This window comes from Anopheles maculipalpis, chromosome 2RL (assembly GCF_943734695.1).
Source record: "Anopheles maculipalpis chromosome 2RL, idAnoMacuDA_375_x, whole genome shotgun sequence".
Classification (NCBI taxonomy): domain Eukaryota; kingdom Metazoa; phylum Arthropoda; class Insecta; order Diptera; family Culicidae; genus Anopheles; species Anopheles maculipalpis.
Genome location: NC_064871.1, coordinates 3,212,786 through 3,236,834, shown reverse-complemented (window position 1 = coordinate 3,236,834; position 24,049 = coordinate 3,212,786). Strand labels below are relative to the sequence as shown.

Below are 24,049 nucleotides of genomic sequence, written 5' to 3'. Positions count from 1 at the left end.
AACTTCCAGGAAATTCCGCCAGGAGCGTTCCCGTGGAAAATCGGTGATAACTGGGTCATTCCTGTTCCGATCCTGGCGTCCGACATACCGTTGGAAGCGTCTTGAGGCCGCGCATCTTTTTGCTGAAGTCCCAATTATTGCGGAAAACAACGGCATTCCCGTGGAATATCAACGATAACTCGCTCTGTTTTAGTGCGATCGTGGCGTCCGGCATACCGTTGGATGCGTCCTGAGGCCGCGCATCTTTTTGCTGAACACCCCAACCCGATCCATTCACCCCCTGCCCAGTTAGTGCGGAAAACAACGGCATTTCCGTGGAAAATCGTCGATGACTCGCTCATTTCACTACACGACGAAACAACAACGCAATACTGTAAACTGTAGTTTTTTTACAAAACAACAATTAAAACAACAATACGGCACTCGACCGTAATAATCAATTATAAATAAATAAACAACTAAAACAGTCGATCGTGAGTGGAGTTATTCAGTCATCATTTTTGTTCTCCCAATAAGCACCAGGAAGCATAATTTGGTATTAATTTGTAGTTTGTACTTCGTTAAAACTGAACGTCGTTTATTTTTCTGCGCATTTTACTGTTGTATGCCATCATTTAGGCTTGACTATTAATGGGTGATTAAAACGTTTCCTACAATGAAACATATGACACTAGTGTACATTGGATTTGTTGTTGCTGCTGTTGCTTCGGGTTGTCTAATGGTAGAGAATGAGATTTTGATTGCTTTTGGGGCTTCGTAATACATGACACGGACAACGGACATGGGTGTAATTATTCCTTTCGTAGCAAGGTATCGCTGGTCACTCATCTAATAGTTTTTGTTAAATGTGGCCATGGAAGGAGAGTTACCCTGGTGTCTCTTTATAACTCACGAAAATCGATAACCCTATCAACAACATCCAGAATAAAACTAGAAGCTCTTCAAATGATTTTTCGTCGATTATTGCTGTGTGTGGTGGAGTGTTGTTCTGCTCACACGGTTTTCACGACTACAACAAACCGACAAAATTCCATGAGCGAATATACGAATAAGAATTTGTGTAATATACTGGTCGGTAGTCCATAAGAGAGAGAGAGAGATAAAGGAGAGAGAGTCCAATCGACCAGAACCCAGCGTAAAAAAATATCGTTTACAAAAGCAATATATAACACCAAAAATCCCGGTAGAACCGCGACTATTTATGATTTGAACAAATTGGTGCCGTAAACCAGGAACAACAGGACGATACTTTTCCGGACCCGGGATAAATTAAGTAACTTCTACTTGGAAAATAGACGACGCAGCACTTTTGAGAGTGAAAGAGCAGCTGTCCAAACGATTTAAATGCCAACTAAAACGCGCACGCTTATCTGCTTCTTGTTTTGAAGGGATTGCTGATGTTAGGATGTTGTTCTAGTACCAATAGTTCCCGCTAATCGTCTAGGAGGAACGTAGTAAAAAAAAAAAAAGCGGAAAAGCCTAAACTTATAACCGATTATAAACAAACAAAATTCGACGTCATTCCCCAAAATACCCTTGGAAGGGGGACTGACTGTACGTAGTAGACCTAATCCATAGCCCCACACGGTTTTTTGTAACATTCCATAAAATTATTGTACACAGAGAGAGGGAGAGAGAGAGAGAGTGAAATAAAAACATTCCCCGATAGAAATGTCGCAGATAAAAGTGGTCACTTTACACACATACACACAAATACCGATGGCCGGTCGATGATAGTCCTCACCATCGGGGGTGGATGAGAATTGGGGGAAAAAACTAAAACGGAAAGCAGGTCGTCCTTTTAATTTAAAAGAAATTTACGTCCACCGTTCGTCCCTCGAAACGCGTCCCATCCATAAGTTCTGTAAAGAAAAAAATGTTTCTTTAGTGAACGGATGAACACACATCCGTTGGTGGGCATTACTTACTAATGGCAACATCGGCATCGCGCTCCTTGGCGAAACGAACGACACCGGTGTCCTGTCCCCTGATTTCGGCGAACTTTACCTCCCCAACGTCGCGGAACTTATCGCGCAGCGTTTGCCAAGTCCAAGAAGGTGGCATCTGGAGGGTAGAAAGGAGAGATAGTTAATTTTTCACCCAAGATCGTTAGAAGTTTTTTTTTTTACGTACATTGCGGATGATGATCGTGTCGGACATCTTGCGATTGCCATTGTTGATGCCGCCGTAATTGCGGCCATAGTCATCGTTTGGTGCAGTGCTGTAGTTGCGCACGTTCGACGATCCCATGTCGTAGTCGTTGTTGCCCCGATTCGATCCACCGTTACCGAAACCGGACGAGTAGCTCTGGTTGAAGCTAGAACCAAGCCCACCATCATTCCCGGAACCGCCAAGACCACTGAGCGCACTGGACAAGCTGTTACCGAGTCCACCGCCCAGACCACCACCGGCACCGCCCAAACCACCGCCAATGCCACCCGATGCGGCTGCCGCCGCCGCCGCACCCAAACTACCGAGACCGCTCAGATTCGTCAGACCGGCCGCCGCATTCGAGAGTAGCGAGCTCTGCAAACCACCGGTCAGGTTCGACAGCCCGACCACATTGCTGAGCTGCGCGGCCAGATTCGAGTTCAACCCGGACAGATTGCTGGTGGCGGCCGAGTTGAGCAAATTGTTTGCAGTCAGCGGTGGCTGAACCGGGGTCGGAGCCGCATTCGACAGGGTGGCACTTTGCAGGGCCGTGTTTTGCTGCTGCAACGAGGGCAGATTGCGGGCCACATCCTTGAGCGGTTCACCGTTTGGACCCAGCCCGATACCGATGCCCTTGAGCCCCTCGGGCAGTCGGCTCATTTCGCTCTTCTCCGTCAGACGGTCCAGCCGGACGGTCATGCGACGGTCGAAAAGCATCTGGCGGTCAAACATTGAGATGGCCTGGACCGCCTCGACTGGATGATCGTACTCAATGACGGCAAACCCTCGGCTGTTGCCATCCTTGTCGACGGACAGATCGAGACTTTGGATTTTGCCGGCCAACTTAAACACCTGTTTCAGCTTTTTCGCATCGACCTTGTAGTCAAGCTGTATTTGTTTTTTTTTTCGTTTGTGTTGTTTCGCACAAGGCAGAAGAACCATACGACACGCGCAAAACATACAAACATAGGCAAAACCCCCGGATCAAACACACGCACAACACAGTCAGACCACCGATGCAAATGGGCGAAAACATCATTAGTGACGACGACGATGAATTGGATTGCCAAAAAGAGAAAAGAAAAGAAAGAAAGAAAAACGATTGGAGGAGGACCCCCGTTGTAAGAAGTGTTTTTTGGCTGCAACTACAACGCTCTTGCCCTGTAGATATATACGGTAGATAAGCGTTAGAAGATCGTTTCTTTACAGCCGATCGACGATGTATCTCTCTACTTGGTTAAGAAAGGTGTAACAACATGGAACAACCAAATAGAATGAACAAAAAAAAAACAAGCAACAACTGCTGCGGATGATACTCTCGGATAAGGTTTCGAACACATTTGACACAAAAAATTGGCCCCAAAGGCAGAATCATTGACCGCATGAATGGTGCTACTACTGCCGGCAACTTTAACCACCAAAACATACCAAACAAACAAACAAATATTATTAACGTTAAATAATACAGAGAAAGAGAGAACCTTCCCAGTCGAACTTTGTACGCAGGAGGAACGCAGCGACTGCGGATAAATGCCCCCAGCGATAAGAAAACTGCAAAACGGTAACAACAAGTACGCGCAAAAAGCAATGTCCGAACAACAAATTCGACTAACAGCAACAGTTTCTAAAACAAAAGTCCAATTTGACCGTTGAAGGGGATTACAAAAAAAGGTTACGTAAGCATCAAATAAATAGACTGATTTTAAGGATTTGACAAAATCTTATATCCTCAAAAAGCTCTTCTTCCTTCTGGAGAGCAGCGAGAAAATCCAAAGGAACAGATCCAGGATGGTTCTTGGTACTTTCATAGTCTGCCAAACTGATGTTGAAGATCTCGAACTAAATCCCAAGGCAAATCACTCCGTGTGTTAGTAGAAGGGATCAATAGAAACATCCATCGGAGGACCTTTTTCGAACACACTCTAAAATTAAGACGGAGGATCAATGGATGTTGAGAAGACACCCAGTCTAGTGGATCTATGGAACCTGTTTCGCTGAGCTATTTCGGTTCTCATCAGTCGCATCATCAGTCTGCCAGAAGATGTGACCCATATTCACGCACCAATCCACACAAACCTCAGATTCGTATGCATCCAGAAACAAAAAAGCAACAGTTGTAGAGATACACGGCGAAATGGAAGGAAACAATCCGTACGAAAACCATACCGAAACCAAAACGTGTACGAAATAAACATGTAAAACAAGTAAGAAAGAAAGGAGGAGGAGGATGGAGATTGCATTGTGCAGAAGGAGCATAAACTACTACAAATACTCACATTCGCGACGAAGATCTTCGTATGCAACGGCCCTTGTATGCCTAAACCTTCCAAGAACTTTACGCTCAGACCGTACGTATTGTAATCCTGCGAAAAATCACTACCACCAACACCGAGACCGCCGCCACCGAGATTTCCACCGCCAAGGACACCGCCACCCACATTTCCGCCGCCACCGACAATACCGCCGCCGCCGCCACCACCACCACCACCACCGCCGCCACCGCTACCTCCGTGCGATGGTCCGGACCTGCAGGAAAACAGAAACATACAGAGATAAGGAGAGCAAACAGAACCACACGCACACACACACACACAACACGAAAGATAGAGATAGAGAGAGAGAGATGAAAAAAAACACAAAACAGACGATACATTTGAATGGAGAGGATAATTGTTCTTCTTATGAGAGGAATGACAGACTACTACGATTGACGAGGCAAGTGAAATCTTCCGGCAATGCCAACCGACGAATGGAAATAGAAATTTCGATACGCACTGATAGGGGCAATTGATAACATTGGCTAATGAGAACTAGCCTTTTAAGATGATGTTAATAATTACATCCAATTTGGTAGAGATTCAAAGCAAATTTAAGAAATTCAAGGATGCTATTCCTTCCCATTTTCCCGATAGCGCGATTTTATCTCTGATGCTACTGATGTATGAATGGACTTGTAAATGTGTTTGTGTGTGTGTAGGAGCGATAATCTGTACAGGGAGATGGCATAAAAACGTATCAATAATCGCAACGAATGGGAATGGAAAGTAGTATCACGCGCCCCCGTTACGCATTCCAGAGCAGGATAGGGAAAATGTGTGGACAAAACAAATTAAAAGGAAAATAAGAGACAACGATTCCTAAAACAAAAAAGAAACACTAACATTCGATCATCGTCACGGTCCCGACGGCGGTTGTCGTTGTCGTTGCCGCGGAAGGATTTCGGCACAACGCGCCCATACTTGTCCCGCTCGTTGCCATAGTCCTCCTTGATGACCAAATTTCGTCCATTGATATCGTAGCGGTTCATCTTTTCCAATGCCATCTGGACGTGCTCCGGCTTTTCGAACTCTACGATACCGCATCCCCGTGGCTTATTGTTTTCGTCGTGAAACAGCTCAACGAACGACACATCACCGACCTCTTTGCGAAACAGATCCTTCAGATCCTGCCACCGATACTCGTACGGTACGTTCGAGACGTAGATTCGCCGGCAATCGCTACGCTCACGATCACGGCTCCGATCACGGTCGTTGCTGAAGCGTGATCCGGCCCCGCTGCGTCGATCACCGCGCCGCGAACGGTCGCGATTGTTTTGATCACTGTCGTTATCCATGACTACGGCCGCGCTCACCCGGCGGAAAAGCGGCAGACGTGAAATGCGACGACGCGGACGACAGGAGGAGAACTTGAACTCAACGCCGTATGAATGAAGGATCAAACGCACGCACGCCCGGGAGGAACACCGACTCGGTTAAACACACACTCGCTAAAACGGTAACAGAAAAACTTCTATTAGACAAACGGTATATGCAAATTTTCCGCTACGGCTTTATCATGTAGGCAAAAAAAAAAAAGACGTCAACTACGTGTAGGACAAGGTTTGTTAGATATCCTTCCCACCGCAAGAGGATGTGGATCTACGTCGGCGCCGACAGGACGAATACATTTAACATGGCGAAAAGAAAGAAAAAAAATGCCGCATTCTGTACGGTGTCACGAAACAGTACACCATCCTCTGTACGACGCCATAAGGGTAGAGAAGAATGAACCGAAGCGCACGATACCATACCTTCTGTTTCGGTGGCGAAGCAAACAATGCTGAAACACAACGTGAAAAACAATGCTGAAACGGTTCTAGTTGCTTTTTCGAAGCACCACAGCCTTTATTTTGCACTATTTCTAGCCGATATCGCTACACTAGGAAACAAATTGGAAAAAGCGCAAACGATCTCGTCGCTGTGAAAAAATGGACGCTTGGCAGATTGACGTTACTGTCAAACAAAAGGCGGGAGGCAAGAAAATTTTCATACCGGACTAAAAATCAAGATAATAGCAAATTAAATTGTTCAATTTCGTAGTGTTTGAATTTCGATGATTTTACTCCATTTTAGTGCGCATTTTTAATTCCTGAAGCAACTGAATGTAATTTGATAATTTCAATGCAATAATCAGTTTGATAAAATTTAAAAAAAATGTTCTACCCAGTCAATTTGATCGGTACATACACACACTATGCCAAGCTGCTGACAGTTGTTGTTTTGATGTGGGAGACACATTTGATGTGTTGATTATTTTCGTTGTTGCATCGCCTCAGTTGCAGAAATAGTGAAATTAGGTTGTATTTTTAGCCACTATAATCCGAAAAATACCCACATTGGTATGATGCTGCGTAACATGTTCTGGTTGGCGTACAACAAACAGAAAACGCTGTGCCGTTACTACGCGCGTAAGGCCCGCAATCCTGGAATTGATCGGCGTGCCGCCCTACTGCCGGATGACGCAAAACCCGTGGAGTACGAAAGTTTAGACGACAGTGAGGCTGACTTTCATCAGGTACACAAAAGCCACAAGCAGTTCGAGGCAGAACAGGCACAGTACCGTGACCGGCTGCAGACGTGGATCGTTGGAAACAAATACTTCAAATCGAAACAGCTCAATTTCCTAACCTGGTCCGAGAAGGAGCAGATACGGTATCTGCACAGTTTCGATCCGGAGGAATGGAACATCGACAAGCTGACGGAAAGCTTTCCCGCGGATAGGTACACGGTAGCGAAAATCGTCAAAACGAAATGGCAACCGAAGGACGGCAAACGGATGGAACGGCACGATGCGGCGGTGAAGGAAAATTGGCAAATGTTTCGTAGTGGCCGCATTAAAAACATTGATCCTGGATTTGCGCAGCATTTGAGCAAGTTCATGCAGCGGAACGTGGACAAGACGAACGAACTGCGACCCAAACTGGAAACGAAACCACTGTACGAACTAAGACCCTTGCCAGAGGGAGAGTTTAGCGCAATAGTGACGAGCTGTAAAAAGTATAAACCGGTCGAGAAGGACAATGAATCTCAACAGACGCTTCTGTCGGACGACAGTGGCCAGCCGGAGGGGTCCGATCATCAACCGGAAATATCGCACCATGTCGCACCCAAACAGGACACTTTTCTGATGGGAAATGTTGAAAATACGCGGCATGTAACGTGGACGGAAATTAAAAGACGAGGAAATTCATCAATACTCGCAGACAAGCGCAACTCAGTCGAGGATAATCTGGAGCTTGATTTGGGGACAGGAATTGCGGATAGGTTGGAAAACATACACAGAAAGTATGAAACAGCACCGGTGGTGGCCGACTCACTGTACGCTGCGGGTGATAAAAAGCAGGAGGATATAAAGGAGTTTATAAGAATTCCCAAAAAGTTGTACAAAAGGGGAGCCACATACCAGATGGATGATTGTTTTTACGACGACGATGGAGAGTTCCTGTATCGAGTGCCTGGTATGTCAAATGTTAGAAAGCAGTAGTAATAATTGTAGAACGCTTGTGTGCAGAAAATAGACCACATGGATGTGAAATGTGCCGTACTCTTTACGAATAAATTCGATGATGACATTCAGATTTCGAAAGATGCAAATAAGAGGTATCATAGATCGGTTGCGCTAGGTCACAAGTAAGTATTATCGTAATTATGTGGGCTACTTTTAACAAAGGAATCAAAATTGCTTCTCAAATTCTTCTTCATCCGTTGAATTTCTTTAAAAGTTCTGGGGCCAAGATCATCAGATCCGCTGGAAGGGTTCGCTATTTCCGTTAAAGTCTGGTGAAACCCATATTTCGATATTCTAATGCTTATCTAAAATGTCCTTCGATTGCTCAGAGTATGTGACTTAAAAGGCAGCTAATTTGTTTTTGGATATTTTTTTTTTTTACCAAATCAGAACCCTCCAACTCCATCCAGGATAAGCCAGGATGTTTCAACAATTCAACTGAAGAGCCGGAAACATGCTCTAAAAACGGGGTCAACTGCTATAGGGACATGCTTTTAAACCAGTCAGAACTAGATTGATACAGAGTTCTTGAATGTGTGCTATGTAGATTAATCCTATACCCTATTCCTGACCCATTTCACTGATTCACCATTCGCGTAAAATGCGATTAGCAAAAATGTGGCAAAATAAAATTAAAACATCCTTAATGCATTCATAAGCTGGCCATAACAGATAATCGAGTAGGAACAACTGCTTCCACGTTAGTCTGGGGATCTAGGGATGATCGCCAACCAAGCAGCTCACCATCGCCGTTAGGTCAAATACAATTAGACCATAATTTTCAAAAGTTAACAACCTGTTCGAATTGCTACACTCTTGATTGACGGATTGATTAGAAGTGCGTTCGTACATGTACCGAGTGGGCTAAACAACGCCACGAATTTCGGCCCAATTACTGATGGTACAGCGTGCTTGGAGGCTCTGTGGCACGCGACTGGACGCTACTTGATTAATTATTGTTTTATTTTCTAACCCTGGAATCCTTATCACATGTCTCTCATGAGCGGGACAACATGCGGCCTGTCACGCGCCTGCGATACACGCAGGGCGCGATAAGGACCCGAACCCGAGTTTGAGCTTTGGTTACTTGAAAATATATTAGGAGTAGGTTGTGGTTTTGTTGCATTTCATAATGAACGGCCCCGAGCAGGTCCCGGGGCCGGGTCGCACGATCAGTTAGAAACTGTTTTAAAAACAACAGTTTGATGATTGATTTTTTGTTGTTGCTGGTCGCAATGTTTAGGTTTCTACTTTAAGCTTTAGCTTCGTTGGCTCCCCGGTTCAAGACGCCACCCGTCGGGGTGTTTTGCTGCTGGAAAGAGGTACATTTTGTAAACGATTTCTTTTACAGAATATGATTAGAGCAGGATGATTGGGACGATTTTTGTGTGCTTGGCAGGCCTCAGTTTTGACTACTACGCTCTGGACCACTATCTGTGGGCCACCGAAGGAAGAAAAACCTAAATGCTAATGCTCGAATGCATATGCAATGCATTATCTTACCCTAAAGTGACGTGTTTATTAAAATTCACCCTAAAAAGCTGCATTCTTCGAACTCTCAACTTTCTATGGTAACGAAAAAATCTTTCCCATAATCTAGAAAATTATTTAAAAAATGCCTCCCGTTTTCCCGTGAAACAAATCTCATGATACCCATCCGTAGGCAAAAGAACTAATCGACTGAATGTTGCCACTTGTGTCAGCGATGGCGAAGAAAGGTCCGCCAACAGCATAAACTGAATATTTCGGTAGCGGTGACTGATAAGCCGGTGTTTTTGTGTGTCGAATGGCATGGACGTGGATTATTCCCCCTGTGGTTTCGTAGACAGTAGTCTGTGTCTAACATCCAAACAGGCAAGAACGTCCATGCCAAGTCTTGCAATAGCAGAGACCAGTATCATTGGAGCTCAGATCAAACGCGTGAAACCTGCATGAACAAAGAAACGATCCGGCTATCTCTGTGAGCCACCCTTTCCCACCAACACGATTCGTCTCATTTCTTAGTGGGATATTGGCGAACGAAAATGGACGATTTTGTGACGCGTTGTGACGCGAAAGGATGTTTGATTGCTTACAGTTCAATGAACTAAAACAGTTTTGGAACTTACATTCCAACGTGCCCGGGGCTTTGTGTGCCATTAGTAGAAGGAAAATGCGCTTAGTATTCTAATAATTGTGACTCGTTGTGGTCGGTCGCTTATTGGGATCCAATTTATGTGTGCCTGCGACATTGCAAGAAAAATATCAGGTGTGTCCTTATAGTCCCTTCATGTCCTCAAGTGTAAATGTGTGTGTGTCGGTCATGTGTTGTCCTTTCTATAAGATCAACAGCATCCGGAGAGAGACGACTTAGCTTCAACAGAATCCTCATGGTTGCCAAGCACGATTCTACATCTAAATAGGTGATCGTTTCGCGATAAGAAGTGATCGTTTTTCAATTCTTTCGACTGTTTCGCAAACGGTCTTTTTGCAGTGTTAAATATTGGCTGAATCAGTCGTGGTCAGTGGCTTGTGTGTCATCAGCATTATGCAACGTGTTAGATCAGGGATCGACAAATTATAAGGTTTGTGTGTAAGTTTCGACACAGTACACTAAGGTGATAGAAATTAGTGACAACTTTTGGAGCTCTTGAACGAATCGAAGTCTAGTCATTTAAAAGTTGGGTTGCTGGATGGGATGGGCAGTACATCTAATGTATTGCGGATCGCTTGGCAGTTTGCTTGGTGATGTGAACGCAAAATGATGTGCTCGTGGATCAAACATCGTCGTGTATTTGGCCCCTCATTTCGTGGACTATTTGACTAACGTGACAGACTTAGAACGGCATCACCTAGTTGATCCTCGAAATATAGCGTTTTCGGAACTATAATCAATCCGAATTTATTTTTCTCCAAAACTCATCCATCATACCTCTGGAAAGATTGCCAATCCCTGGGTTAAGCACATAAAAAAAGGAATAAATAATATAAAGTCATTGCCTTGTCCTGCACAATATTTAATTTGTTTCGGTTAATGAGCTATTTGTTTTTGTTTTCCAAATCACACATTGATTAAAGTCTACCATGCATGAAATGAGTCTTTTTTTTGGCGTGTGAGACTGGCGAGAACACTTCCGATGTGTCCCAATGCACCAAAGCCGACGGCGATGCTACTGCTTGATAATAATGTTTTGTCTTTACAGAACATTTTGGTGTGCGAGGCAATTATTATCTGCAAGCGGAATGTCCGCGTACGAAAAGATCGCCAACGAAAGCTGGACTGTTGTTGATAACCTTGACGGCATTCCACCGGTTGCTGCTGCAGGCCGAACCAGCACGAATGTTACGCTAATGTGGCAAAACTTGACCATAACGCCTGTCCGAAGGATAGCGTCATCTAGTGGTGGTGGTAGTGGTGATGGTGGACAGCTTCCGGTACTGAATGACATTAGCGGCACTTTGCAGCCGGGAACGCTTGTTGCCCTGATGGGACCTAGTGGAGCGGGCAAGACGACGCTGATGTCCGCCCTGGCCTATCGGATGAGTGGTGAGCCAGTGGAGCCAACGATAATTAAATGATCTATGGGAACACGATCAATCCATTGTCTTCTTTTTAGACAAAATGACCATTGCCGGAGACATTCGCGTTAACGGATGTACGATCGGACCGTTCATGTACAACATCAGTGGCTACATCTATCAGGACGAACTGCTGCCGGATTCGATCACCGTGCAGGAGCATCTACAACTGATGGCCCATCTGAAGCTCGGCAAGCACGTGTCGGCCGACCGCAAGCGAACCATGATCGCGGACATACTCTCCAAAACCGGACTCGAACGGTGCGCCAACACCAAGATTGCAAACGCATCCGGCAACGGCAAAACGTTGTCGGGCGGCGAAAAGAAGCGACTGGCGTTCGCCGTGGAGTTACTATCCAAGCCAAAGTTCCTGTTTTGTGACGAACCAACGACGGGTTTGGATTCGTACAGTGCTCGGCAGCTGGTTGAGATGATGAAGTCACTGACACGTGCTGGCACAACCGTCCTGTGCAGCATCCATCAGCCAGCGGAAAAGCTGCTGTACGAGTTTGACAGTTTAATCTTGCTCACTGGTGGACAGACTGGGTTTATCGGATCGCCACAGGAAGCGGTACAGTTCTTCCGGTTGCAAGGATTAGAGTGTGAGGATGGCTACAATACGGCTGACTTTCTAATCAAGGTGCTTTCCAGCACAACTACTGCCAAAACTACCAAGGGCAATCAGTTCACTACTGCGGCGATCTGTCCAAAGACCATATGCAACAATTACCTCGCCAGTGAGGCTGCCCGACGCCAGGAAGCGTTCATCAGTGCGGAACTGTACAGTACGGTCGTGAATGGAAGGGACCAAGCATTCCGGAAGCAGTTTGGCAAGGCTCGCGGCCATTGCTGGTTCTATACACTGTACTGGCTGATGTATCGACACGTGCTTCAGGTTCACCGGAATCCAAACTTGCAGTATTTCAAAATTGTTCAACGAATAGTAAGTGTGGAGCCTGGAACACGTTCCGGCTAGATTGGTGCGACGTGATTGGTCGCTAGTTACGCTTGAACGATCGGAATCGCACACTACGCATGATTAAGCGTACACTTTTCACTCAAGTGCCCAGATAAGACCGTGACCGTGGCTGTCTCGCAATCGGAACATGTTTCCTTTAATTGTTTTGACAGCATAATCTATGATGGTGGAACCATTCGGCTACTGGAGCGGGAGTGACACTGTTGTGATGCACCTGTTAACTTTCTTTCCTTGTGGTTCGCAGGCTATCGCCGTACTGGTCGGACTCTGCTTTTCCGATGCAATTGAACTATCGCAACGGGGCGTGCAGGCGATGCAGGGCGTGATCTTTCTGATCGTCTCGGAGAACACCTTCCTACCGATGTACGCCGCACTGTCGATGTTTCCCGAAAGTTTCCCACTGTTTCAGCGCGAGAAGAAAGCGAATCTTTACAGCACGGCTCAATTCTATATTTCAAGCATCCTTTCGATGGTAATTTAAAAGGAAGATGGCGGAGTAGAAGGGTGAGGTGTTAATGAGTTCCCGTAACTATCCAACAGAGCCCATTCGTCCTGCTGGAGACATGCGCATTCATCCTGATTGTGTACTTCTTCGCCAACCTACGACCGACGCTGCTTGGACTGATCGTCACAGTGGCGGTGTCCGTTTTGGTAATGAACGTGTCGATCGCATGCGGTTGCTTCTTCTCCACGCTGTTCCCCACGGTCGCATCTGCCATGTCGTACTTGGTGCCGTTCGATTACATTTTGATGATAACGTCTGGCATTTTTATCAAAATCTGGTACGTATTCCGCTTGAACGGGAAGCCATTGAACCGGGTGAAAATTTTGGCCTAAATGGTTCAATGCGAAGTAGATGTAGCTTTGCTAACGAAATGACATTTACGCCAGATTTTTCCGGTTTGATTTATAATCCTTTTCTACCCTTTCTTCGCACCCTCTCTACGCTAGGTCCATGCCCATCTACATGCGCTGGATGCCGTTCATTTCCTGGATGATGTTCGCCAGTGAAGCAATCTCGATTGCCCAATGGGATGGAGTGAAGAATATTGGTAAGTTCAACAACACATCGGACGTACACACGGTATGGAAGTAATGCGTGTGGTGATTCGTTTTTTTTCAGAATGTTCCAACATAATTCCAAGCATTTGTCTGCACAATGGTGAGCAGGTGTTGGATCAATATTCATTCAGCAGTAAACATCTGCGGACGGACTTTCTAGTGCTCGTTGGGCAATACTTTATCTATCATGTGCTGGCAATGCTGTGCCTGGCCAGACGTGTGTCCCGCAACTAAAAACCCGACGGATGGAACCGGGTGGTACCGTCCCGCCTGATTGTAGTTATCAAACATACAAACTTGTTGCATTTTTTATGTCATCTTCGTATTACCCGTATTACCGTTAACTGTGGTTAGAATAAAACGAAACCAAACACTCAGCAAACTTTACCTCTTTTTAGAGAGCATTCCCGGTACGTATTTCTTCTTTTTCCTCTTCTCTTTGTGAGGATGATCACGGTTCAGTAGCTGGGTCCAGCTTTCTGGGTTCTTCGCTACTAGTCCGCGATTTTGAAATCACGATTTTCTTTTTTTTCTGGACCGGCTATTAATGGCCATATGCCCTCGGTACGTATTTGTGGAGTCATATTTCGTTAAGGACAGAAAACAAAGGCATAGCAAGGGTTGACACACAGGTAGGTGCAAGCTGTCTGGCAATACTGATTTCTCTTGTGCGCCTAAATGAAGACAATTCACGCATCTGTACATTTCATTGCATAACTTGTATCATGTGCTGAATTTTAAACTGCTCGAACGATTATTTTCGAGCTATTTCACAAAGCGGTAACTGTGTTTTGAGGAATTTGTAAAAATATTTCAAAAATATGCTCTTGCAAAGAGCAAATCAACTTGAATATAGCAAATATTTTATGAATGAAGATTACGCTGTTCGACACGCCTCTTGCGAGGTAATAATTATCGACAAAAACATTAACTACTGAAGGAAGACATTTTGCATTGCAAAACGAGCAAACACCAATCAGCGAATGAGTTGATTGCTGATAGTGTGCTTGGGCGTCCTCTGCAAGAGAATCTGCCATGCGGTCCTCGTCAAGAAACAAAAAAAAAAGACTCTTCCCTTATCAGCCTTTCCATTGCTTGACCAGCGCAACCAGTAGCCAACCAAAGATGTCCGAAAGATTGGTAAATTAATTTGTCAAAAGTATAATCAGCTCTGCGACAGTGTTCCGATCCTTGCCGGGGCCATTCATTCCAAGTCGAAGCATCGCCGTAAGAACATCGTTGGGTTGACGTTTGATTTGTGCGGGAACACAAGCGAAGAAACTTAACTGTGCGCGCATATGTTTTCACCGATGGATTCGACGGTGAACAGTACCGGTTCGTGTGGCGCAAGTGCCGACTATCGCAAGAAACGCATCAAGAACGTGCAGAAGCTGGAGCTGGTACGTCTAATGAAGGCTAACTTCCTGTTCATCCGGGGCAAACATGCGGTGGCGCGAAGTGAAAAGAGCCGTGCCGACGTGTGGAAGGTAATTACTGGCCGGTTAAACAGCTTGGGACCACCGGTCCAGTCGGCGGAAGCGTGGCAAAGAGTGAGTGTGTTCCCGTTTATGATGGGCAATTGTATCCGTGGCGTATGCAACTACTAAACCAGAAAATGCATTTATCCGTTCTGTAGCGCTGGAACGATATGCGATCGGCGACCAAGAGCAAGATGACAAAGATACAGAACTATGTCCGCGAGCATGGTGAAGATTGTCCGTACAAGCTGAACCTGGTGGAGCGACTCATTTGGGACACGTTTAGCGTGAAGCCGGAAGAGTACATGAAGGACTTGAATCTGAAGCTGTGGCGCGAGAAGCAGCAGCCAAGGACGGATGGTACGGTTGGAGGACCGCAGCACCAATCCGCGGTTGATAGTGTTTCGTCCTGCTCGTCGCAAATGTCGGCCGAGCAGAACTTTGACATGGGATGGAATCAGGTGGCAACGACAACGACAGGCCACGATACTGGTTTAGGGTGGAACTCGCCAATGCCGTCCTCTTTCGCATCCATGAGCAGGGACAACAGCATGGTGGAGGATTCTAATCAAACGGTTGGAGGATTTTATTCCACCTCTAGCTGCACCCTGCATTCGGACCAGAACTATGGAGCACAATCGTCAACGGCTATGGCCATGGGATATCAAGGATATGCCGGTGGGTCTTCAAACCAGTGGACATCCTCCTGTTCTGAGCTGCGAGACGAAGCTTCACTCCATCATCCGCCAAAGGTATTTTTTGGGTTACGGACATAACCTCACCCTGCTTCATAAACTCAATGCGAAGCTAAGCCTGCAAATAATACTTTACATTCTTGTTGTTCACTTACAGATTGCTTCCTCGACAGATCTCGTGCCCGGCAGTAAGATGCTGCGGGAGTTGAACAAACTGTTCGATCTGGTGCTGAAACAGAACGAAGAGATACTCGCCTTATTAAGACAGCCAAACAGTGAACATTAATGCAACGATGAAGTTTACAGTTGTGCAGTGTTTTAGAAAGTATCAATTCCCGTGGTTTCTATTGGTTTTTTTTTAAACAGCTTTTTAGTGCAATAAATGAAAACACACACATACACACACATATATCAACAAAGCAGAGCCTGTACTGCTGTAAACTGGATTTTATCTGAAAAAGTGACAGTTTGTTTACATGTCAATTTTCTGTGTGACCGTTTGCGAAACGATGACATTTACAATTTGCACAAGAGGGTATAAAAAGGGTGTCCCCGGTGAAAATCGCTTAATTGAAACGACAAGTCAGGCCATAAGCCATCTGTGTTGCGTTGCTGTACCAAAAAGACAAAGAAAAAAAAACACTAGTAAGAAATAATTTTGCACTGCTCAATGCAATCTTTTTAAGCATTTTTTTACAATTAATTTCTTTGATAGAAAAAATGGCTCCAGTCCTGACCCGATCGCAACGAGCGGAGCTGGTATTTCCGGTTGGAAGGATCCATCGTTTTATGAAAAAACTCCACACCAAAAAGCGACGCATAGGAGGGACGGCTGCAATTTATAAGGCGGCCATTTTGGAGTATCTGACTGCCGAGATACTGGAACTTGCCGGTAATGTTTCGCGACAATTCAAAGTGAAACGCATCACTCCCCGACATTTGCAGCTTGCGATACGCGGGGATGAAGAGCTGGATGTTTTGGTGCGGGCAACAATAGCAGGTGGGGGTGTCATGCCCTTCCTGCATAAGGAGCTAATGCCAAAACATGTAATGGACGAGCAGACAGCGCAATAGAGCTCCCTCGAGATGGGTATTACAATAAAAAAATAATTTATAAAACAACATCAGCATTTGCCCTTCACATTGCCATCCGAAATGGCAGCAGCTCAATGTTCGCCAATTCATCTTTCCTTTCGTTGTTCAATCCCGTTTAGGGAACCCAGAGACATAGTAAAAAGGTCAGCAGTCAGTTTTGTCGAAAAGTGTTCCACCACTAATCGGTTGTAATTTAATAATTGTCACATATAGTTTCTAACGCTGATAGTGCCTCTGGGACACACAGTGCCGTCAAACTGTCCGTCTGCATTCGTTGATAAGTGATTGGAGTCCCGAACAGATCCCGTCTGTCTGTTTTAATTAAATCTCTTACCCGTGTTGTCGCCTCAATAATGATTTCCTTCCATTCGAACCTCGATAGTGTGTTTGTTTTCGTTGTAAAACAATTTCAGGTCACAAATAGTGTCGGCATCTGGAAAGCTGTGGCGTCTTTGAAGTGTCGATTTACGCCGCCTTTACTTAATCTCAAACGCTTGCTCCTAAGTAATGGTTTTTATGGACCTGTGTAATGGCTCCTGTGGACCTGTGTGCCCAATCTGTCTTCTACAGATCTGTCTTCTACGTGTTGAGACTTGTCCCTTTTTTGCGTATCATTGCTTCCTAACGAATTAGGTCTGGGAAGTGCATTCATATGGTTGAGATGCTAATTAGTGCACGGTTCAATGGATTTGTTTTGAAGCAAACACGGCCAGAGATATATTTGTCTGGTCATTGGTACTTACTTCCGAAAGGAAACACTAAACAAACAAGAATGGCAAACAACAGCTCACTCCCACCGTTTGCTGCTCATTATGTCGTATCAAAAACTGGAATGTTGTAATCGGAACATCCGGCAAATTCTTCCCAATAAAATCCAACGTGCGGAACGAGAATTAGCTAATCGGGTATGGCTGTGTCTGGGGGAGCCGTGTACAAGGATTGGTTCCAACAGTTGACTGATCTGAGACTGTGAGGTCCCATCTGGTTTCTGCTGGTGGTTCTTGTGAAGTAATTTCCGACCAACTTTAAACAGCAAATGCTCAAACTTTGGGGTTTTCATTCTTCTGCTGTGAGTTGCTGGTCTCATAAAAAATCGATAAGAGCATTCGACACACAAACATTAACAAACAGAAAAGCTTCTTAAAGCGACATACAAACCCAATGCTAATGAGCCATCCGGATTAATTAAGCGTAAGGTTTGGCTTACAGTGCGTGCATCCCCCATAAATGCATCACCAGCCACTCTACGGCTGCTTAAACGCTGGTAATGCGAGGTTCACTGGCAACGATAAGCCGTTGTTGTTATCATACGATGCATGCAAAAGTCTAGTGTGGCTAAAAAAAGCCTTACAACTGGCGGAAACGTAAATTGCACGCTGACATCCAGGCTAGATGGGCTGCAACGAACCGGAAGAAACCGATCGTACAGATTGACCGTTTAAAGAATGAGGACAACACCACTACCCCGAGGGATAACTGCAAACTGTTTGTCTACAAGGGAAGCATTTCACAATGCCATTATCGGGTGACTGTCGTGTTATCATGTAAATCAGGCGTATCTTGCGACTCGATGGACGCGAGCCAAACAAGCTCAAAACCTTCGGTATTATAGGTTTCGGGATTAATCTTCGTGGCTTGTCGGCTTGATTATGGAGACAGCGTAGCATTCAGATTAAAATTCGTTCCGTTTGCGCTAGTTGCTTGCGGTTGCTCGATCGAGTGAGTTGGTGGTTGAACATGAACTGGCCGAGTGGTGATGATTCTAGACCTTTTCCTTCATCATACGATATTGGACCAGCGGTCGGAACAGGTACTCTATTGGAGGCTACCCAATCGCACGAGTGGAATCAACAGAATGGAGCTGTATCTACAACGGACATCCCGTTACTGAACGATGATCACGAGAAAGCGATACTGAGCGATCTGTGTAGGACGGCCGGGACGGAAAGTACGCCCCTGACCACGTTTAGCTACATCAGCGAGTACATCTGTTCGAACAACATCGACATATGGCCAGGAGAGCTGCCAGGTTCGTCGGACGTGAGTGGAGGGAAGGTGAATTCCGCAGAGCATAACATTGGTGAACAGGTAGAGGAACAGTGAGATTACTGATATGCTACAAAATTGACCCGTTTTTCTTATATTAACCTTTTCAGCGATTTCCCAGGGCCAGCTGTATGCATCAGCAGATTTACTTCAAGTGTAAACGAGTCCTGGAGTCAATCATTACAAGAAATGATCAGATACTGGCATTGTTGCGCCACAAAAAGTCCACGAATAAAGCTGTCAAGCGACTACTGTAGAAATTTGTTATGCTCTTACCTGATTAACTGGTTGAGTAAGTTGCGTTGAGTTCTGTTAAGCTGACGTCCATCGTGTCATTTTGTGAAGCTGTTGTTCTACCATATTTCCTAAAATTCTAGATTTAAAAATGTGATACATAAAACGTGGTTATTAAATGTAATTTAAATACCTCTTCCATATAGTTTATGTTGGTAAGATTGATGATGCAAACGTGAGTAGAGCTGGTATGCACAAATTTGATGCGAATATTAAAACAGATTAAAGTAGTTGATCAAAATGTGAGTTAAAAATTGTTATACTAGCCACGAAGATATACTAAGTGATATTTCACACCGGAAATTTAACTACTTTTCTCAAATCTTTCACCTCCCTTTAGACGTTCGTCGATTGGCCTTATCTTTAAACGATTGCTTGCCTTCACTTTATTGCTTATGTCACGTTTAAAACAGGTTGGAATTAAAAGCTCTCTCCCATGTTCTGAGCGGCATATAAGCAGATACACAAACACATCACTTCCCAGTTAAAATTGTTCTACTAAACATTTGCACTACCCTTGACTCTATTGGAGGGTTCCGCACCCATACCCACCCATTCTCATGCGTGTCCGTGTCCTACCTTGCTTTGCTGGTTCTCCAGGTTTTACCGCTCGATTGGTGCAATAATTTTTGTGGCCGATACGGACAACAGCTCACCGTCATCGTCGCCACTGGTTTCGCCACTTTCATCGTCGTCCTCGTACACGTACGCCTCCTCATCCTGCTCGTTGGTGTGCACCCGATCGTACCGAATGCTGGCCAACCCGGCACTTCCACTAACACCACCTCCACCGCCGCCGCCACCACCACCACCGTCCCCACCATCTCCACTGCTAGCACCGGTCAGATCAGCGATGATGCTGCCGGGCGTTCCCTGGAAGCAGTGCAACCATAGTACGTAAATGGCGACGACTGCGACCACAAGCACACCGGCCAGAAACAGCACCGACGGAAGGTAGCTGTGTGGAGCCTGTTCCGCGTGTGTAGCATTCGTTTCCGTAACCGCGATCCCGAGAGCTTTCAACCGTCCCGGCGACCCATTATTGTTCGCGGAAGATCCGTACTGCTGCTTGTCGTTGATTGACACACAAATGCGACTTTCGCCACCGGATGCAATCGGTTGGAAGCGGAACGCAGCCTGACATTCGGTACAATCGGTCGCTTTCGGGCCGACGCACTTCAGGCAAGTCGTATGGCACTGGAGACAGCGGGGTGGTTCGCTGATAGTAGTGGTAGCGTTCGGTTGATGGGTCGTTGGAGCACTGTTCGCCTGGACCACATGTTGCGCTTGGCGCCGGCGACGAAGCGATGATGGTGGCAGGGGTCGCTGACCGTAGTTGGTTGCTATTTCATCGATGTCCGGCTGATGAGCTGCCGTGCCGTTGTTGTTCGGTTCTGGGGCAAGCGATGCCGAAGGATACGTTCCCGGTGGACATTGAATATAGCAGCGGCCTTTGTAGTGGTAAGCGGTCGATTTGCACTCTGTCGGTAAGAGAGAAGAATGAACGGACGGGAAAGGTGTGTTAGAAAAAAACGATCGCAGTAGGTGCTGGTTTGTTCGTTTGTGAGCATTAAACACTTATGATTAGAGGGGGGAATTAGACCGAGTTGGTGTAAGTGCTTGTGTTCATGCAATTAACCATTGTGTTTATGAGTGTGTTTGTTTGTTGATACAGAGAAATGCCACCAGTGAAAACTAAAAACTATTGGAAATTACTTCGAATGAATGCTAAATTACAGATGCATGCATTGTTTTAGCAAAAACCAAATTATAGACAAAAAAAAAATAGAGAATTATTTGAATAAATGTAAGTCATTTTCCCTTGTTAAGCTTCATGGTGTGTGAGTGTGATAATTAAGCTCCCGTCTGCAATACTTAAACATAAGAGTAAAATAATCTTAACCTAAATTGTTAATTCAACTCGGAAGACAAGTAAGGTTCAATCAATAAACAAACCAAAGTAAAAAAAAAAAATTAAGTCTAGAAAAAAGGCTTGAAAACAAAACAGAGAAAACTCATCAAACGCGCGAAGAGCCTTATCTACTCTTGATGCTTGTGTTTTGCTGGTGAGTGAGTGTATCTCTGTGTGTGTGTGTGTGTCATCGTGTGATTTGTTTGAGTGTGTGTTTTTTTTTAGTTTTACGTCCTTACTAGAGTCCTCTAATGTTTGTTAAAGCCCTATAGCCGCAGCTACATTCCAGGTAATACATACATACAAAAAATAGAGTTTAAAACATTATAACCAATACAAAAAAAAACGGAACAATTCATTCAAATACTAGTCCTTAAAGATAAAAAATATGCCATTGCAATAACAAAACAAGCTCTACTACACACTAACAAACACTCCCAACCATTACAACAGAGTAGCATAAAGGAGATGGTAACGAAACGAACGAGTATATAACCTTTTTCATTGAGATGTGAAGGTGTGGTGCCAATTTCCGTGTTCCCCATATCGTATCGATCCTTTCGCGTCACTTAGACCGTTTTGTGGTTGCTGTCTCCTGTGGGGGAAGGGAAAAACGACGTCGACGCCGACGACGAAACACCTAAAGGGGACCATCTTTCGGACCAGCGTTTGTTTTTGGCTTCGTTTCTTTTTCACTTTTTTTATTGTTGGCTTTGCAATTGTGCCATAAATTTATTTTCCTTTTTTTTCTTCCTTTTCATAGTTTTTCTGCGCTTCTGTGTGTGTGTGTGTGTTTTTGTTGTTTGCTACCCATCGAACCATCTATACATTTTCTTTATCGTTTACTTCTTTCGTTACACACTTTGCTGTTCTACTTTTTTTTTCTTTTAATAATTTCACATGAGTTTTTTTGTTCCTTCTTCTTGGTTGTTTCTAATCATTATTTTATGCTTCTGTTTTTCGACTTTCGTTTCGCACTTTTATGCCCAAAAAGTGGTTTGCTTTGCTATGTGAAATTGACGAATCGTTTCTTCGGTTCGACACACACACACAACTCAACTCCATCCGAAATGCTCTTCCGACGGGCCAGTGTTCCGAGAACCGGGTGCCGCCAGCCAGTGAGGGAGGGGGGGGGGGGGAAGTCTAAAGTCTTAAAAGTAGAAATGTTTTAGCGCCTTTACACGCTTCGCTTTTACACCTATCTAGAGTTGAATTTAGAGCTTATTTACTGCATTCTCGGCATTTTCGTGGCCAGTTTTTTCTTCTGCTTTTGCTATTAACGTACTCTTAATTGTGTATTGTGAACGCCCCGTGTGTATGTGTGTTTTGGTTGTGCTGCTTATTTTTCCCCCATCATTTCCTAATTTTCGTTTTAAAAAGTTCACAATTTGTTAGTTTTGTTCCTAGCCTTCGTTTCGTTCGTTTTTTTTTAGTTTGTTTCCTAATTAATTTCTAATGGATTTTCCACGTTTGTTTTTGCTTGCGCACCGTCGAAAGCATCGCAAGGTTCTGGTTGCTTCACGAGTGTCATTATTAGTTATCTACTTTATGCTACACGAGGAGTACACACACACACCCATAGTTGTCGACGAGTCTCCAATTGCCAATCAATCAGGAGGCGTACCAGAGGAAAAACTGATCACAATTTATGAGGCCACACGGCTAGTCGAATACACTCAACACTTATCGCTCCAGCTTAACCACCAGCACTCGTTTGCTAACGCAATTGATTTAGATATACTGCGCCTTATGTATGGGACATGTCTTGTCTAGCTCGTACGCTGGCTTGACAGAGGGCTCTCTTCTTTGATGCCTCTAATCCTCGTTTGGAGTAGATCAATCAGTTTTGTCGCATTTCTTCAATTTCTTTTCCTATAAACCTTCACGATCCTACTATTGTGCTTTACACTTCTAGCAGGATTCACACGAGAACACGAGGGGCATCAGTTATTTTGTTCACAGAAAGAGAGGAATGGAACCGAAATGTTGTTCTACTAGTAGTTCCTGGTTTTAGTAAGAGTTCTCCTAGTGTGTGTTTGTGTCGCTTTGGCTGAGAGGTTTATCGAACTATTTACTTTAAGTGGAACTTCTAGCTCTTCTTGTAATATCCTCTGGCAGTAGGTCTAACAATTGCTGAGTTGTTGAAGCTTCTTGTTGCACCACCATTTTTGTTTTGTCGCAGTTTTCCTTTTCATTGAGCATTTGTGATTTGTCCTCTAATGGCGGTCTAAGTACGAGCCTGTGCGATAAATAAAGTACCGTGCCACCAGCACGAACGAACAGAACGGCGCAATCGTAATGTTCGAGATAGCGTCGAAACAACACAACTAGAAGCACACGGATATGTGGTAGAGTTGCAGCGTATGCAAAATCAAGGGCAGTAGGGTGGAAGGATTTGGCTAAGTTAAACGCTAATTATCACTGATGTTGTTGCTTAACGGTTGACGAGATATGTAAGTCAAACAAGGAGTATTAGTACAGGAATCCTCTTCGAGAGTAGCAAAAAAGCGATATGATGATCATGATGATGATGATGATGATGATGGGTGTACTCAATAGAACTTATATTTAAAGCGAATTCTACAGAAAAGCACACATTTTGATGCTTAAGCTCTCAGCTATAACGATGATCGATACCAAACCAATCAGTCACTCAGTCGACACTCTCGATTGGTGGTGGCCGTAATTGCTTCCAAATGTGTCTCATTTACCACTTGGCGGTCGGGTCCTGTGTCCTCCAATTTGCAATTGTTTCCAATCCAAGATTCATTAACGTTTGCGAAAAATCAACCAGATAATAAATGTGCTGCCCCTCGATCGTCTTCTCCAAACGCCCTAAACCTGCGCCATTACATTTGATGAGCTTTTTTTCCCTCTTCTTCGGTAGAGATTAAATTTCCATCCAGTCCCTTTGCAAATGAATCTGTATTTTATTTGTCGTTTATCGATACCG

General features: G+C 44.7%; 7 protein-coding genes across 8 annotated transcripts in view; 5 read left to right on the top strand and 2 right to left on the bottom strand.

Moving 5' to 3' along the window:
* LOC126557483 (3-phosphoinositide-dependent protein kinase 1) overlaps window positions 1-24,049 on the top strand; it is a 386,951-nt gene that overhangs the window by 65,950 nt on the left and 296,952 nt on the right. The window lies entirely within an intron of this gene.
* On the bottom strand, window positions 1,784-5,794 carry LOC126557486 (myelin expression factor 2). Its single transcript, XM_050213279.1, has 5 exons — window positions 5,313-5,794; window positions 4,428-4,677; window positions 2,134-3,039; window positions 1,929-2,064; window positions 1,784-1,862 (listed from the first exon to the last, which is right to left on the bottom strand). Exons 1-5 carry the CDS (start codon window positions 5,762-5,764, stop codon window positions 1,807-1,809), a joined length of 1,800 nt encoding a protein of 599 aa, XP_050069236.1. The 5' UTR covers window positions 5,765-5,794; the 3' UTR covers window positions 1,784-1,806.
* Window positions 6,779-7,953, top strand: LOC126558312 (uncharacterized). Its single transcript, XM_050214307.1, has one exon. It carries the CDS (start codon window positions 6,811-6,813, stop codon window positions 7,951-7,953), a length of 1,143 nt encoding a protein of 380 aa, XP_050070264.1. The 5' UTR covers window positions 6,779-6,810.
* Window positions 11,193-13,810, top strand: LOC126557365 (protein scarlet-like). Its single transcript, XM_050213106.1, has 6 exons — window positions 11,193-11,503; window positions 11,574-12,478; window positions 12,759-12,986; window positions 13,055-13,296; window positions 13,466-13,566; window positions 13,638-13,810. The coding sequence occupies exons 1-6, from the start codon at window positions 11,200-11,202 to the stop codon at window positions 13,808-13,810; spliced, it is 1,953 nt and encodes a 650-aa protein (XP_050069063.1). The 5' UTR covers window positions 11,193-11,199.
* On the top strand, window positions 15,200-16,035 carry LOC126558971 (uncharacterized). The gene is made up of 2 exons (XM_050215062.1): window positions 15,200-15,806; window positions 15,907-16,035. Exons 1-2 carry the CDS (start codon window positions 15,225-15,227, stop codon window positions 16,033-16,035), a joined length of 711 nt encoding a protein of 236 aa, XP_050071019.1. The 5' UTR covers window positions 15,200-15,224.
* Window positions 18,582-19,147, top strand: LOC126559984 (uncharacterized). The gene is made up of 2 exons (XM_050216145.1): window positions 18,582-18,932; window positions 19,001-19,147. Exons 1-2 carry the CDS (start codon window positions 18,582-18,584, stop codon window positions 19,145-19,147), a joined length of 498 nt encoding a protein of 165 aa, XP_050072102.1.
* LOC126556825 (furin-like protease 1) overlaps window positions 19,788-24,049 on the bottom strand; it is a 70,386-nt gene continuing 66,124 nt past the window's right edge. Inside the window, exon 11 of the mRNA XM_050212344.1 lies at window positions 19,788-20,665. Within this exon, the coding sequence (XP_050068301.1) occupies window positions 19,788-20,665 (878 nt within the window). The remainder of the gene's footprint in view (window positions 20,666-24,049) is intronic.

Bases quoted from the DNA above. Each gene is read 5' to 3' on its own strand.
- LOC126559984 (XM_050216145.1), top strand. From the start codon at position 18,582: ATGAACTGGCCGAGTGGTGATGATTCTAGACCTTTTCCTTCATCATAC. The intron at 18,933-19,000 runs GTAGAGGAACAG...TAACCTTTTCAG, and splicing joins AGCATAACATTGGTGAACAG to CGATTTCCCAGGGCCAGCTG.
- LOC126558312 (XM_050214307.1), top strand. From the start codon at position 6,811: ATGATGCTGCGTAACATGTTCTGGTTGGCGTACAACAAACAGAAAACG.
- LOC126557365 (XM_050213106.1), top strand. From the start codon at position 11,200: ATGTCCGCGTACGAAAAGATCGCCAACGAAAGCTGGACTGTTGTTGAT. The intron at 12,987-13,054 runs GTAATTTAAAAG...ACTATCCAACAG, and splicing joins TTTCAAGCATCCTTTCGATG to AGCCCATTCGTCCTGCTGGA. The intron at 13,297-13,465 runs GTACGTATTCCG...TCTCTACGCTAG, and splicing joins GGCATTTTTATCAAAATCTG to GTCCATGCCCATCTACATGC.
- LOC126557486 (XM_050213279.1), bottom strand. From the start codon at position 5,764: ATGGATAACGACAGTGATCAAAACAATCGCGACCGTTCGCGGCGCGGT. The intron at 2,065-2,133 runs GTACGTAAAAAA...TCTACCCTCCAG, and splicing joins ACACGATCATCATCCGCAAT to ATGCCACCTTCTTGGACTTG. The intron at 1,863-1,928 runs GTAAGTAATGCC...TTTTCTTTACAG, and splicing joins CGATGCCGATGTTGCCATTA to AACTTATGGATGGGACGCGT.
- LOC126558971 (XM_050215062.1), top strand. From the start codon at position 15,225: ATGCGATCGGCGACCAAGAGCAAGATGACAAAGATACAGAACTATGTC. The intron at 15,807-15,906 runs GTATTTTTTGGG...GTTCACTTACAG, and splicing joins CACTCCATCATCCGCCAAAG to ATTGCTTCCTCGACAGATCT.